The 13,968-nt window shown below is 40.1% G+C and overlaps 1 protein-coding gene across 12 annotated transcripts; it reads left to right on the top strand.

Moving 5' to 3' along the window:
• Positions 1–9,270: 9,270 nt before the first annotated feature.
• Positions 9,271–13,309, top strand: LOC136223755 (uncharacterized). 12 transcript variants are annotated; one of them, XM_066011910.1, is made up of 10 exons: positions 9,271–9,531; positions 10,732–10,810; positions 10,899–10,984; positions 11,124–11,177; positions 11,508–11,635; positions 11,902–12,001; positions 12,298–12,360; positions 12,451–12,538; positions 12,625–12,684; positions 12,940–13,309. In XM_066011910.1, exons 8-10 carry the CDS (start codon positions 12,485–12,487, stop codon positions 13,141–13,143), a joined length of 318 nt encoding a protein of 105 aa, XP_065867982.1. In that variant the 5' UTR covers positions 9,271–9,531; positions 10,732–10,810; positions 10,899–10,984; positions 11,124–11,177; positions 11,508–11,635; positions 11,902–12,001; positions 12,298–12,360; positions 12,451–12,484; the 3' UTR covers positions 13,144–13,309. The 12 variants fall into 12 exon arrangements, 11 of the variants coding, with proteins under 11 accessions (XP_065867982.1, XP_065867981.1, XP_065867979.1 ...); XM_066011909.1 differs by having other exon boundaries at positions 11,902–12,156; XR_010686122.1 differs by having other exon boundaries at positions 11,902–12,360; positions 12,625–12,853.
• The last annotated feature ends 659 nt before the right edge of the window (positions 13,310–13,968 follow it).

Below are 13,968 nucleotides of genomic sequence, written 5' to 3'. Positions count from 1 at the left end.
TGAGCATAGGCTTCCAAAGTATTTTTGGGGAGAGGCTGTGAACACAGCATGCTACATTCTTAATAGGGCTCTAGTTAGACCTATACTCAAGAAAACCCCCTATGAACTTTGGAAAGGACGAAAGCCCAATATTGGATACTTTCGTGCCTTTGGCTGTAGATGTTTTATTTTAAATACCAAAGATAGCTTAGCAAAGTTTGATTCAAAAGCTGATGAGGCTATCTTTTTGGGCTACTCAACAAACAGCAAAGCATACAGAGTTTTTAATAAGCGAACTCAAGTTTTAGAAGAGTCAATACATGTAGAGTTCGATGAAACTGACCCTGCAGGTAGATACCAGCCGCTGACGGAAGATGATCCAAACTCAGTAACCATCGCTGACCCAGAACCAGCTACTGAGTCATTCACGAAAAGGCTGACCAAGAGTAAGAGTGAACCTAAGATTACTTTTACTGACCCATCTACTTCTGCAGAGATTGTTGAAACAGGAACAGCACAAGACATAAATCTACCCAAAGAAATAAGGATTCCAAGAGGGCACTCCGAAAGTGCAATCCTTGATTCTACTGGGAATACCCTGATGACGAGGAATCAACTCAGGAAGTACCTCAGCAATGTTGCTTTCGTCTCAGTACAAGAACCGAAGAATTTCGCTGAAGCTGAGTACGATGAATTCTGGATGAACGCAATGCAAGAGGAGCTCGATCAATTTCGAAGAAATGATGTATGGGAGTTAGTGCCTCATCCAAAGAGTCAAAAGACCATCGGAACAAGATGGGTCTTCAGGAACAAGATGGACGAACAAGGAAACGTAGTCAGAAACAAAGCAAGGCTTGTAGCTCAGGGCTACAGTCAGCAAGAAGGTATAGACTACGGTGAGACCTTTGCCCCAGTGGCAAGGCTAGAGGCAATTAGAATATTATGTGCATATGCATCTTACATGAATTTTAAATTATTCCAAATGGATGTCAAAAGTGCATTTCTTAATGGAGTTATAAACGAGGAGGTTTATGTAAATCAACCTCCAGGTTTTGAGGACCATAAGTTCCCAAACCATGTTTACAAACTCAAAAAGGCTCTGTACGGTCTCAAACAAGCACCACGTGCTTGGTATGAGAGGCTGACCAGTTTCCTGCTGACTAGAAATTACGTCAGGGGTAAAGTTGATACAACCTTATTCATTAAGAAAAAAGGGTAAAGATACCCTGCTGGCCCAAATTTATGTTGATGATATAATATTTGGTGCAACTAACGAATCAATGTGCAAGGAGTTTAGCAAACAAATGCAGACTGAGTTTGAAATGTCTATGATGGGAGAACTCAACTTCTTCCTCGGTCTTCAAATTAAACAGGGAAAGAATGGCATCTTCATCAGTCAAGCCAAATATGCCAAGGAGATCTTAAAGAAATATGACTTGGAAAATTGCAAGCCAATATCCACTCCTATGGGCACTGACACTGTCCTCTGCACTGATGAGAATGGTAAGTCAGTAGACAGCAAGTTATATCGAGGTATGATAGGCTCTCTACTATACTTAAGAGCCAGCAGACCGGACATTCAGTTTTCAGTATGCTACTGTGCAAGATATCAATCTAACCCTAAGGAATCTCATTACATTGCTGTAAAAAGAATCCTTAGATATTTGCAAAGCTCAGTGAACGCAGGTTTGTGGTATCCAAATACTCATGATTTTACACTCATCGGATACACTGACGCTGACTATGGACGAGATAAACTGGAACAAAAAAGCACCTCTGGAGGATGCCACTTCTTAGGAAGCTGTCTTGTATCCTGGTTCAGCAAAAAGCAGGCGTCAGTAGCCTTGTCCACCACTGAAGCTGAGTACATTGCTGCTGGTCATTGTGTTGCTCAAGTCCTATGGATCAAGCAACAGCTTGAAGACTATGGTATTCAAACGAAGACAATTGAAGTTAAATGTGACAACAAAAGTGCAATTGATCTTTCCAAGAACCCAATTCAACACAGCAGAATGAAGCATGTCAGCATCAGACATCACTTCATTAGAGACCATGTACTTAAGGGTGAGATCAAGCTGACCTTTGTCCCAACGGACGAACAGCTTGCGGATATCTTCACGAAGCCACTGGCCCGTGAGCAGTTTAGCATACTGAGAGAAGCAATTGGTATGTTTAATCCTCTTCAGTAAATTCCTGTGCTAAATGAATATGAATGCTGAGTGAATTACATGCTGAATGATTTTTTTTGTTTGCTGAATATCTCATTGAAACTGACTGAACATACAATACTGAGTAAACTTGCACACTGAGTAAATTAGTTTAGAACTTGAACTTAAAATCATCTTTAAATAATGCACTGACCACTCAGAATATCAAACGCTTGACATTCTAAATACTGAGTGATTAATCCGTTAGCATAAATGCAAAGCACGCGTATAGCCTAGGATGACGTATTCGCCGTAATGTGTCATAAATGCCAGGATCATTGTCGGTACATGATCCCAAGGCAAAACTGACACATGGATTCGATTAAGATCCACACTGTTCATTTCGTCTATAAATTATGGGTATTTCCCCATCTTTTACTCTTTACGCTTAATCAATTCTTAAGGCAAAGAAATCACTTAGAACTTCTTTTCTCTCAAATTCCTCTAATTCCTCCATCTTCGAAGAATGACTAAGTTATCTTTCAACGTCTCCGGTGCCGGCCACCAAAAGTTCAGCTCCGATGAACCTTCACAAAACCCCTCTACACCGAGCAAGGGTAAAACTGGCCAAACTTCTGGAAAAGGGAAAGCTGTTAAGATCAGGACCTACTCCAAGGTCTTCGAAAATGTCCGCGAATGGAAGGTTGAGCCCTCCAGATGGGTCTCTGAGCATTTCGTACAACATGAACAACCATTTGCCGAATGGATCTCCAAGAACGAATGGACTGGGCTGTTCTCGGTCAGAGATGAGACATATCCTGACCTGGTAAGGGAGTTTTACCACAACCTCAAGGTTGCCAGTGACTCCGCCGACTACCTAAGCACTGAAGTAAGAGGAAAAAGCATCTTCATCAACCCTCTGTACATAGCAAATCTCCTCCAGCTCAAAACTGAGGGACTAAGGCTGAGGAAGTCAGGAGATCAGGACAAAACCAACTACGTCCATACCTTCTGCAAACCTGAGGGTCACTCAGGAGAGATCTCAGCATCTTCAATGGGACAGCACCAGAAGATGGCTCACTACCTGCTGAGCTATTTTATTTACCCAAAGATTAACTGCCCTACATCAGCAACAAACTTTGAACAGTGCTTCATATGGCACATGCTGACGTACACCCCCATCAACATGCCGGTCTTCTTAGTTACTGGGTTCCTACGCAGCACGGGTACGCTGAGGCTTGGGTCACTCATAACTCGAATTCTTTTTGACCACAAGATTGATCTCGAAGGCGAGGAATCCTTCAAAGGAACTGAGATCACAGCTGCCTCGCTGAGGGCACTGAAATTTGGGCAGCCCTTGAAGAAAGGAAAAGCTGCTGCTGCTGGCCAAGCTGGCCAAACTGAGGAAACTGTTGCTGAGCCTAAGAAAGGGAGAAGAACTAAGGCTCCAGCTTCTCGCAAGAGAAAATCTACTGAGTCACCAAATGTTGAGTCTCCTGCAAAGAGGCAGAGGTCAGCTGGAAAGTCAGCTGAAAAGAGAACCAGGCAAGATGAGCCTGGAACTGAGGAAGCTGCTGAACTCACTCAGAAGAAGCAGAAGACTTCATCTATGACTCCTCTAGAGGCCATACCAACTGATTTCATCATAACGAGTGATTCTCATTTCACTCAATGCCAGGGTACTGATGCTGAGGAAACCGAGGTCCAGTTAGATGACCACTTCATCTCCCAAGTTGAGGAAGAACTTGATGGAGACAGCACTGCTAAAGAAGAAGCTGAAACCATCGATCAGGATGTCGCTGATGAATCTGAGGAATATGACAGCGAAATTGAGGTTGAGGATGCCAACACTGGGTTAGCTGGTGGAAATGTGCAAACTGACACCGAGTTAGCTGCTGGAGTTGAGCAAGTTGAGCAAGTTGAGCAAGCTGACCAGACCCATACTGAGCACAAGGAACCTTCTCCTACTCACTCAGAAGAACATGCTCATCATACCACTCCACCACATAGAAGGCGGAAGCTGGTTAAGGCCAGTGAGGTGATGGTCAGTGAACTTCCTGTGCAATCACCATCTATTCCTGAACTTGTCCTCTCTAAGACAACAAAGGACCCTTCTACTGTTCAACTAAAATTTTTTAAACGGCCATCAACTTCCTCTACTACAACGCCGTTGGAAAAACAAGCCTCTGTTTCTTCTCAACAGGAACATGCCGACCATAACACTTCAACCACTTCAACTAGTCAGGTTGAACCGACCACTGCTCATGCTGTCTCCTTAAGTATGGTGTTGACTCCCCATCCTTCCGCCGTCAGTACAGATAGTGTTCGGGTTATTACTTCTCCAACAACCCTCTCTGCTGATCAATCAACAATTCCTCCAACTCAAGTGCAGATTGAGCCAACTCATCCAGTCACTGACCAGGGTACTCCTTTCACTCCACTTTCTTCTGGTCATACTGATGTACATCGGGATGCCACTGAGTCCAGCAAAAATCTCATTGACTCAGTACAAGCACTCATCCACGATCTTCAACACTCCGCTTCGCCTGCTGCTGGATCTTCAATTCCTGAGACAACTCAGCTCTCCCAGGTCACTCTACTTCTCAACGAAGTCAAGAGACTCAAGGATCTGCTGAATGTAGTCTTGTCATTCCAAGCCCAGCAAGCTAAGCAGGATTCACTTGCCAAATTGGCAGAGATACAGCTGTCAACAATTCAACATCTGAACTCTCTCCATCAGCAAGTTCAGAAGTTATCTGCTGTGAACACTGACTACGCCACTTCCTCAGAACTCAAGATGCTTTTTGCTCAGCTTCATACTGAGCAACTTAAGACAAATGAGCAAATGGTGTCCTATAGTCAGTGCTCAGTCGAGCAAATTGGTGAGGTCATCAGGCTACTTAACCTCAACAAGCAAGAGATGGATACTGACGCTTTGAAGCAGAATGAGTTGCTGTCTCTCGCACAACAATCTTTCAACCACATCCGTCATAATAATATCCAGCGTCATCATTATGACTCCGCTCTCTTGAAGACTTTCCACCAAGTCTTTGCTGGCCTCTCTGAAGCTCTCATCTGGCAAGCAAAAGCTCAAGCTTTCAGTGTAAATATGCTCAGTGCTGCTGATCTTCATATACCAGTCGAAGTATCAGCTGATGGAGTTGCCATTTTTGATGGCGTCAATGAGAGTGCTGACAAGCTAAAGGAACTTTCGCAGGAACTGACTCGCGCTATCTTAACCGATGCGTTTAAGCTCCCTGAAGTTGACAAAACGGGGGAGAAAGCGCAAGCTGCTAGAGCTCAGCATGAGCGACGTCAGTACGAGCAAAGTCAGTCACAGGGCAAGAGAAAAAAATAGATAGGCTAGCATAACTTAAGCTATATCTATTTGTCTAGTTTATTTTCCTTCCTGTGTAATTGCTGACTTCTTTCAATATATATCATACTTACTTTTCTTATTCAAATACTGAGTTATGATATATGCTATTAAGTACTGAGTTATTATGTATCTTCATTTATATCAGCTATGTTTAACACTTATAATATTTATTGACTAAATAATATGCTGATAACATGTTTGACATTAACCTATGTACTTGTGAAACATTCTGACAAAAACTCATTGAACAACAAATTACTCAGCGCGCTCTACATGTCTAAAACTTCCGCTTAACACTGAGTAAATAGAATATGTGATATAGCTGACCTATATCTGAAAACTGACCTTAGACTTACTCATTTAAACCCTTAAATGTTTTAAGTAAAACTAAGTCAGTAGCTCAACCCTTACGGGGGAGTTTGCTAAATTATATTAGGTCAACTATCATGGGGGAGCTCATACTGAGTTCCTTGCTGAATAGTTTTGCCAACATCAAAATGGGGGAGTTTGTTGAAACACTTTTCCACATAATTTTGATTTGACAAAATTGTTTAGGTATAATTAAAATACATATTCTAAACACACTAAGTTTAAATGCTTTGATTTATTCTACTAATGTGTTTGTTCAATGTTGAGTTATAAATGTTATAAGCCATAAGGATTGGAAGGTCCAAGCCCAATACGGAAGCCAAGGCCCAAGTCAAACAACTTAGTACACTCGGCCCGCGTATGTCAAGACGTTGCCGTTTTGAACAAAAACGCAACTCAGCAAACGGAAGGATCTAGAAGACCTTCGGGAACAACTTCACAATGAAGCTGCTGAGTCGTCTTGACAAAGCGTACAAGACAGCAGCTGGCAAAGGAAAACTTCCAGACAAAGTGTTTCCTATGTTGGCAAAGTTCAGACGACACAGTATACTGTCCAGTTGACTTTACCATAAAAGGAGAGACCATCTGCTGAGCTGACCGAGGACAGAAGATACACGATTGTGATTGGCCGATAGCTCTGAGCAAGTCAGGATGACAACGACACATAGCCGTTTCCCTCCAACGGTTATTTCGAAATTCGAAATGACCGACGCCCAGACATCCTCTACCAGTTCTGCAAGCAAGAAGCAAAGCAAAATTCTTACACTATATTTCTCATATCTGTGTAAAAGTCTAGAGTGATTGTTAATCGTCTAAAGTGTCTTAGCACATCTTTGTATTCGGACAAAACACTTATCATTTCTAGAGATAGAAAGGAAAGGCTGAGTACTCGGTTTTAAGTACTTAGCGGAGAGATTAGGATTGAGTAGAAGTATAGAGGAAGGTACTCTTGTCATACTCAGTTGCTGATATTGTAAAAGGTTTGAGGCTCTACCTTTAAAGAGCTCAGTAGAGTATTTGAAATCTCGGAACGTGTTCCGGGGACAGGACGTAGGCTTAGAAGAAGCCGAACCTGGATAAATCTGCTGAGTGAAGTATTTCTTACCTTAACTCCTTATTTATATTGCTTGCTTTAAATAATCAAAACTGACCAAGTAAAGAGGTCAAGTTGAGTTTTGCGCGTTGAACGTCTGAGCTCAGGAATAGACTCTAAGTGTTATCTCCTGACTCAAGCTAAGAAACTGACCTAGTCACCTGTTGACTAAGCCAGTATCTTACTGTTTACTCAGTGCCGCTGTTCAAACCTTTTTCTTTAGAAAAAGAAGTCTGCCTAAATTGCAAAAAAGTTTAAATAGTTCCTAACCCCCCCCCCCCCCCTTGGAACTATACTTGCAACTAAACAAGGGACCAACAGAAATGTCCATGATGGGCGAGCTCAACTTCTTCCTTGGACTTCAAATCAAGCAAGGTAAGAATGGCATCTTCATAAGTCAGTCTAAGTACGCCAAAGAAATGCTAAAGAAGTTTGATATGGAGGAATGTAAACCCATATCAACCCCAATGGGTATTGATACTGTCCTTTGTGCTGACGAGAAAGGTAAGTCTGTAGACAGCAGGTTATATCGAGGTATGATAGGCTCTCTACTTTATCTTACTGCCAGTAGACTGATAGGGGTCAAAAACCCCTATCTTTGGGTACGGTTTTAGGACGGGTTTTAGCGTTATTTAGTTAATAAGCGAGCAATTCTCGCATTTAAATGCTTTTGTGTGAGTTAGTTAGAAATTGGAAACGTTTTATTTACTTTTCGTTGTTTAGGCTCGTTTTATGATCAATTTAGGCAAATACGGCCAAAATGGCATGCGTATTATAATTCCGTTATCTTTTGAAGCTAACTGATCCGCCAAAAGTCGCACCGAATGAAGCGTTTGCTCAAAATAAGCGATTGGCGGATCAATTTAGCCTTTGGACTAATGTTATCTGGAGTTTTTGTGCATGCGCAGGGATAAGTTCGGGCGAAAGACGCAATTTTTGGCATTCGGCGACCGCGCGGGGGCGTATCAGGCAAGACTGCTCGACGAACTGGCCTATTTAGGCCAGCTCGCCGAGCAGGCCCTTAGGGGCCTGCCCGGGCAAGCTGGCGCGGCCAGCTCGCGGCGAGCTGGCCTTCGTAGGCCTGCTCGCCTGCTCGCCTGCTCACCGAGCAGCTCGCCTGCTCGCCGAGTAGCTCGCCCTGCTCGGCGAGCAGACCTGCGGGAATTGGTCAAAAAGAACAATTCCGCCCCCACGACTCCACGACCGGCCCCACGACTTCCTACCTACATAAGGACACGAAATAGGTCATCAAAAGGGCCCGAACCACGGCTATAAATAGGATTTTTCCAATGTAAATTATCATCTTTCATTAATTGTAAATTACTTTAGCTTTCCCCTTTAATTTCCTCTCCATCTCCTCCATCTTCATCGACCTCCATTGAAGCTCCTTCAAAGCTGTTCTTCGAGGAATATTCAAGGTCCGTCCTTAAGACCTAGGAAGCCGATTGCAGAGTAGACAGGTTCCTTGAAAGGGATTTTCGTATCTCCTTTTACCTTTCTTTGTTTGTACTCTTTGATACAATCTATGAATCCTAGGCTAATTGTATCCTGTGACATTATTGTTCATCTTTAATAATATTTTAGCTCTTATTCTGTTCTATGCTTATTCGTTTAATCTTTGTCTTACGCTTTATTCAATTAGTTTAACTCATTCAAAAGCCCCAAAATCTAGTAGGCACATATTATGAGCTGAATCTGACCTAGTCAGAGCCTAGGAGATTGACGACCTGTTAGTTGATTAAGCCCAAATTGCTGAGCCTTAGACCTAGTTTCGGCCTTACAAGGGAATCACGCACTAGGAACTTCAGGAGGGTAAGTAGGATTCATCGCCTTGAATACACGTGACTTAGATTAGGTTTTTAATCAATAGACCTAATAACCTAACTTCATTATTATCGTTCATACCATGTTCCTTCGGATAATTGCATTAGTGAAAGATCACCTAGGAGTAGTATAACTTAATTAGGAGTAGTTTAACTTAATTAGGCATCACTAGTACAAAAACGACCTATAGCCACGCCTTATTAGCTACGGTTGTTAATAACAACCGTAGCTAATGGTTATTAAAGTCGGTTATTTCAAATAACTGACTCTAATAAGGCCTTACTAGCATCGGTTATTTTTAATAACCGACTCTGAATATAATATTTTAATGGACGCGTGTTTTTGAAGGGTTATTGCGTCGGTTTTTATAAAAACCGACACCAGTGACCCAAATAATAAGGTCAGTTTATTTCAAACCGACGATAATTAGGCACATTGGCGTCGGTTTGATTAAAACCGATGCTACATATATGGGCATTGGAGTCGGTTATCTATGGAACTGATGATAACCATCTTGCGCGAGCCTTTCTCTGCTTCTTTCTTCTTCTTCTTGCCCTAAAAAACTGTATTGACGCTCAAATCTATACTCCATGTTCGTTGGAGTTCGAGTGCCTGTTGGTGTTCTGGGTTGAAATTAGATCGGTTCGAGTACGTTTGGTGGATTTGAGTTCGTCTTGGCGTTCCTTGGAGTTCGAGTTCGTCTTTCACCATTTGAAGTTCGAGTTCGTGTTCGGAGGCAGGTTAGATTTCTATTGCTGGGATTTTGATTTCTTATGCTTATCATCTGCATTGCTTCTTCTCTCATGTTTTTTCGGATATTTCTTTATCCCTGTTAACTCAATGCTTCAATCATAAATGTTGGTGTCTATTTTTCATGATACTCGGGACGAGATCTTTCAACGGGAGATGGTTTCCATCATTGCTTTTGTGTTTACAACAGTTGGATATAGTTTTAATTCTATTTTTCTGTATGTCAACACTTGTTACTGCTTTAGTGAATTAATGCTATCCTAAATTTGGTTTAGTTTGTAACTTCCTATAAAATTTATTTTCCTGCTTTTATTGACATTGTTGGTAGTTTTTACTCAATTGAATGACCAATGGACCTTGGTGGACATAAGAACTAATAAACTGCATAAGGCTATGCAGATTCTTGTTCTGGAGCTCTAGTTTACTTATTCAAATGCATAACTTCTACCAGGATATAACTTGAATTTTTGCTGAGATATACTTCTTAAAGCTTTCTTTAGAAGTTGAGATGTTTTAGGTGTTTCATAGTACTTATTCAAAGTGTTTGGATACCTCGTTTTGGGGTGGAACTCAATTCAATTGAGTTTTCTTTTGCCCAGTTTCATGTTTGTTAGCAAAAGAATTGAATTCTCTCATATATACTAGTAGTTTGTGATGTGAGAACTGGAGACTGGAAAGATGACTGATTTTGTGTTCAATTGAGAGTAGAGTAGTTTGTGAAGGACATATTTGCTCAATTTATACTTGAATTCCTTAATATCAATAATATTTTCCAAATATAAGAAACGATATGGTACATCAATTCTTTTGCTCAATTACTAGCATGATATGAAGGTGGACAGTAGGTGATGAATATGTTTTTTTGGATACAATCATGTGCACATTGAGAACTTGCCTAAGGTAATTTGGTATGGTTTTTGCTTTTGGCACTTTGATTTTGTGTGAACTGCCCAATTCCAGCTTCCATAATTTGCTACTAAATGAATATGTCCCTACTTCCTATTAGCAATCGAAAAGTTAGAAGAGTCTAAAAATGACCTTGAAATTTAAGTCTAAAATTTTGGTTGAGCTTTTCATCTAAGTGTTTGTTTAGGTGATATTTAAGTCTAAAATTATTGGTGGCATGGCTTGTATTAATTTATAAGTGACCTTGAAATCCCATGAAATCTTATCTCTGTTTCTAATTGCAGATTTTTTTCTTTTTAAACACTAGAGTCCTTGAAATCCCACAAATTGCTGCATTTTTGGAAGTAATACTGGGAGGCCTATGTAAGTTTTTCTTTTGATTTTTCATAAGATCTGGGATAGTTTTTAATTAGGCTAAGCTAATTATGTTTTGAATTATTCAATATGTAAGGCATTGTTCCAAGTGGATTGTTGTTCCCATTTATGTAATAGGGTGGAAGAACCCATTTTGTGTTCATTATCCGTAACCTTGCTGAGGTGGGTTTGTACTCTATTCCTTTCTAAAATTCTTATTTTATTTAAGTAAATAAATACCTTTGGTGTTTAGCTAATTCATCATAACTTGAATGGTTAATTGATGGTTACATTGATTCAATTATCCCTTTAATTTTTGTAGGTTCAGGAATTGCCATCAGTTTTTATAACCTTTCTTGTTTGGTCTCTAGTTCAGGTGACTATCCCAATATTCACTTCATATTTGGGAAATTATATTTATGTTTTATGGCTTGTATTCACATCATATTGCTAAACAAACTAAAAAACTTCCCTGCCATATTTAATATACATTCTGTTTGTCTTCATCATTTCATGCTGAGACATGTCCGTTTAAACTCGTTTGTAATTAGCAGACATGCTTAGAGGCTACAGAATTGGAGAATTATTGAGCATCTTGAACTTGTTATAAGTCATTTTAGTTACATATGCTAACTGAAATTTTATTATGATATTTTTTGAAACCAACAAAATGTTATGTGATATGATACTGGTGAGATGGTTGTAGATAGAGGCCGACTAAAACCTGTAACAGAGCGATGACATAAATTCTTGTTGACCAAGGAGATGGAGATTTACTTTCGAGATGGTAAAATTAACCGGCCGGAATCCTACGGGAAAAGATAGGTGATTAAGGTTTGTGGCTCTTCTCTCTCTCCCGACCTCGGGGTATTTGCGATTTCTAAATTTTGTTGCCTGGGTTGAGATGCATATTGTATTTTCTTTGATGGAGATGAGTGTGTTACTGGTTGTTATGTTTGTTCGATTTTATGTTTGTTCTCGTTTTTCTCTTACCATTTTTTATTGCTCTTTCTATTCTTCTTCTTCATTTTCTCTTTTACTCATTTTATCATGCACATGCCCTGCATTTTATTCATACAAACTTCTACTGCTCTTTGTAGAGAATGAGTTTCAGGGATGACTCTGAGGATGCCAGAGGGGATCTATGGAAACCCTTTCTACATACTGGTAGCTGGTACCAGATGGGTTCTACTCAATCAAGTATGATGGGTTCTTCTATGTTTATTCGTTGGAACTCCATTTTTATTGTCGCTTGTGTTTTGATCGTCGCCTTGGGCCCTATTCAATTCGGTTTCACTGTACTACTATCTCCTTCTTTCAATTCACAGTTTTTTTGGGGGTTTTAACTTTAATTGGTAGGTGAAGCAATTTCAAGCAAGTTTAAGAGAGCATGATTGATTTTTTCTTTGATTGTTTTGCCTAAAGCACCATAACGCTAATTAATCTTGTCTCTCCTTCTTCTTTGTTCCTTTTCAACTTGGTTGATTGTTAATTAGTCTAGTTACTCATCCCCAACCCAAACCGCCATCACTGAGGATCTCAGACTTACTGTGCCAGAGGTATACAATAATACAGTATGTGTTTGATACTAATTCTATTAGCTTGCGTTGATTGGGCTTGATTTCTAATGCTTTTTAATTCTGGTTCAGTATTCGCTTTGGTTCATTATCGAATGTGGGTGCTATGGTTGGGGCCATAGCAAACGGCCAGATTGCTGAATACATTGGACGAAAAGGGGTAAGAACAAGCAGTACTTATGATTTATCTTTTTGTCCTTTGCTTTTAAATTCTGGATTACTGAGTTTTGCTTTTTGCATTCGCAGTCTCTAATGATTGCTGCTATTCCTAATATTATTGGATGGCTTGCTATAACTTTTTCCAGAGTGAGTTGAAACGATAAAGCATTTCTATTTTGAATGATTCTAGGTTTATGTAAATTTCTTACATTACCATGTTAATTATATCTAAGGGCTAGTCTTTTTGTAGGATACTTCTTTTCTCTAAATGGGAAGGTTGTTGGAAAGTTTTGGGGTTGGAATCATATCATACACTGTAAATTTTGAGGATTTCCTGATTGTTTAATTGGGAAATATGTGCCATTTATTGCTTACTGTGCCTGTCTTGCTTATAATTTGCAGGTGCCTGTTAATATAGCACTCAAAACCCGAGAGAAGATATCTGAAATCGAAAAGATAGCAGAGATGTATTCAATTCTCAAGTCTGTGATGGGGAATAACATGTTAGTAATAAAAGCGGCAAGCAAGGAGCTGGAAGGTTCACTTATGGAGCTAGTGGAATTGCAGAAATGGATGGGAGAGGCGGAGAAGCGGAGAAGCGTATAAGTGCAATGAAGCTGGTGGTGAAAAAGCTTAAGAAGTAAAAAAGTTCTTTTTTGTAGACATTAATTTAGGGCAGCCACACAATTCAACTAATGTGCAGGGTTGTAAATGTTGGATGTGATTATAGTTCAATATTAGAGCTCCATTCAATCCAAAATATTTTATTTTATTTTTTTAATTAAAAACATATCATTGGCCACGGTTGTTTCAACAACTGACTCTAATGGTCAAAGCATTAGAGTTGGTTATTACAAACAACCGTGGCAAAAACGCAAGGTATTAGAGTCGATTATTTATAAAAACCAACTCTAATGCCCCTTTGGCCACGGTCGAACAATCGTGGCCAAACGCCAAGCATTTGCCACGCCCGCTTTGGCCATGCTCGTGAAACCGTGGCTAATGACGGTAAACGACCGTGGCCATAGGCCATTTCTGTACTAGTGCATAGAATAACTTAGTTAGAACTAGTATAACTTAGCTAGGAGTAGCGTAATTTAACCTAGGAGTAGATTAACTTAAACAAACAAATTCAAAACCCACAAAGCCTAGATAACACTTGAGACCAAGTAATTCGATACTTGTGGTAAATAAGTCCTGTGGATTCGATACCTGGACTTTTCAGATTTATTACTTGATAATGACGAGGTACACTTATCCCGTAGTGAGTCTCCTTTACGGGAGGCGCATCAAGTTTTTGGCTCCGTTGCCGGGGATTTATTTCTTCTGCAATATCGAACCAAAGGTCGATTTGTTAGTTTAGGCATTCATTGTAAATATCCTTGTTTATATCATCTATACTTGTTTATATCATTTACACTTGTTTATATT

The sequence above is a fragment of the Euphorbia lathyris genome, chromosome 3, assembly GCF_963576675.1.
Source record: "Euphorbia lathyris chromosome 3, ddEupLath1.1, whole genome shotgun sequence".
Classification (NCBI taxonomy): domain Eukaryota; kingdom Viridiplantae; phylum Streptophyta; class Magnoliopsida; order Malpighiales; family Euphorbiaceae; genus Euphorbia; species Euphorbia lathyris.
Note: the sequence above shows the minus strand (reverse complement) of the source record. Positions and strands in the feature narration are given on the sequence as shown.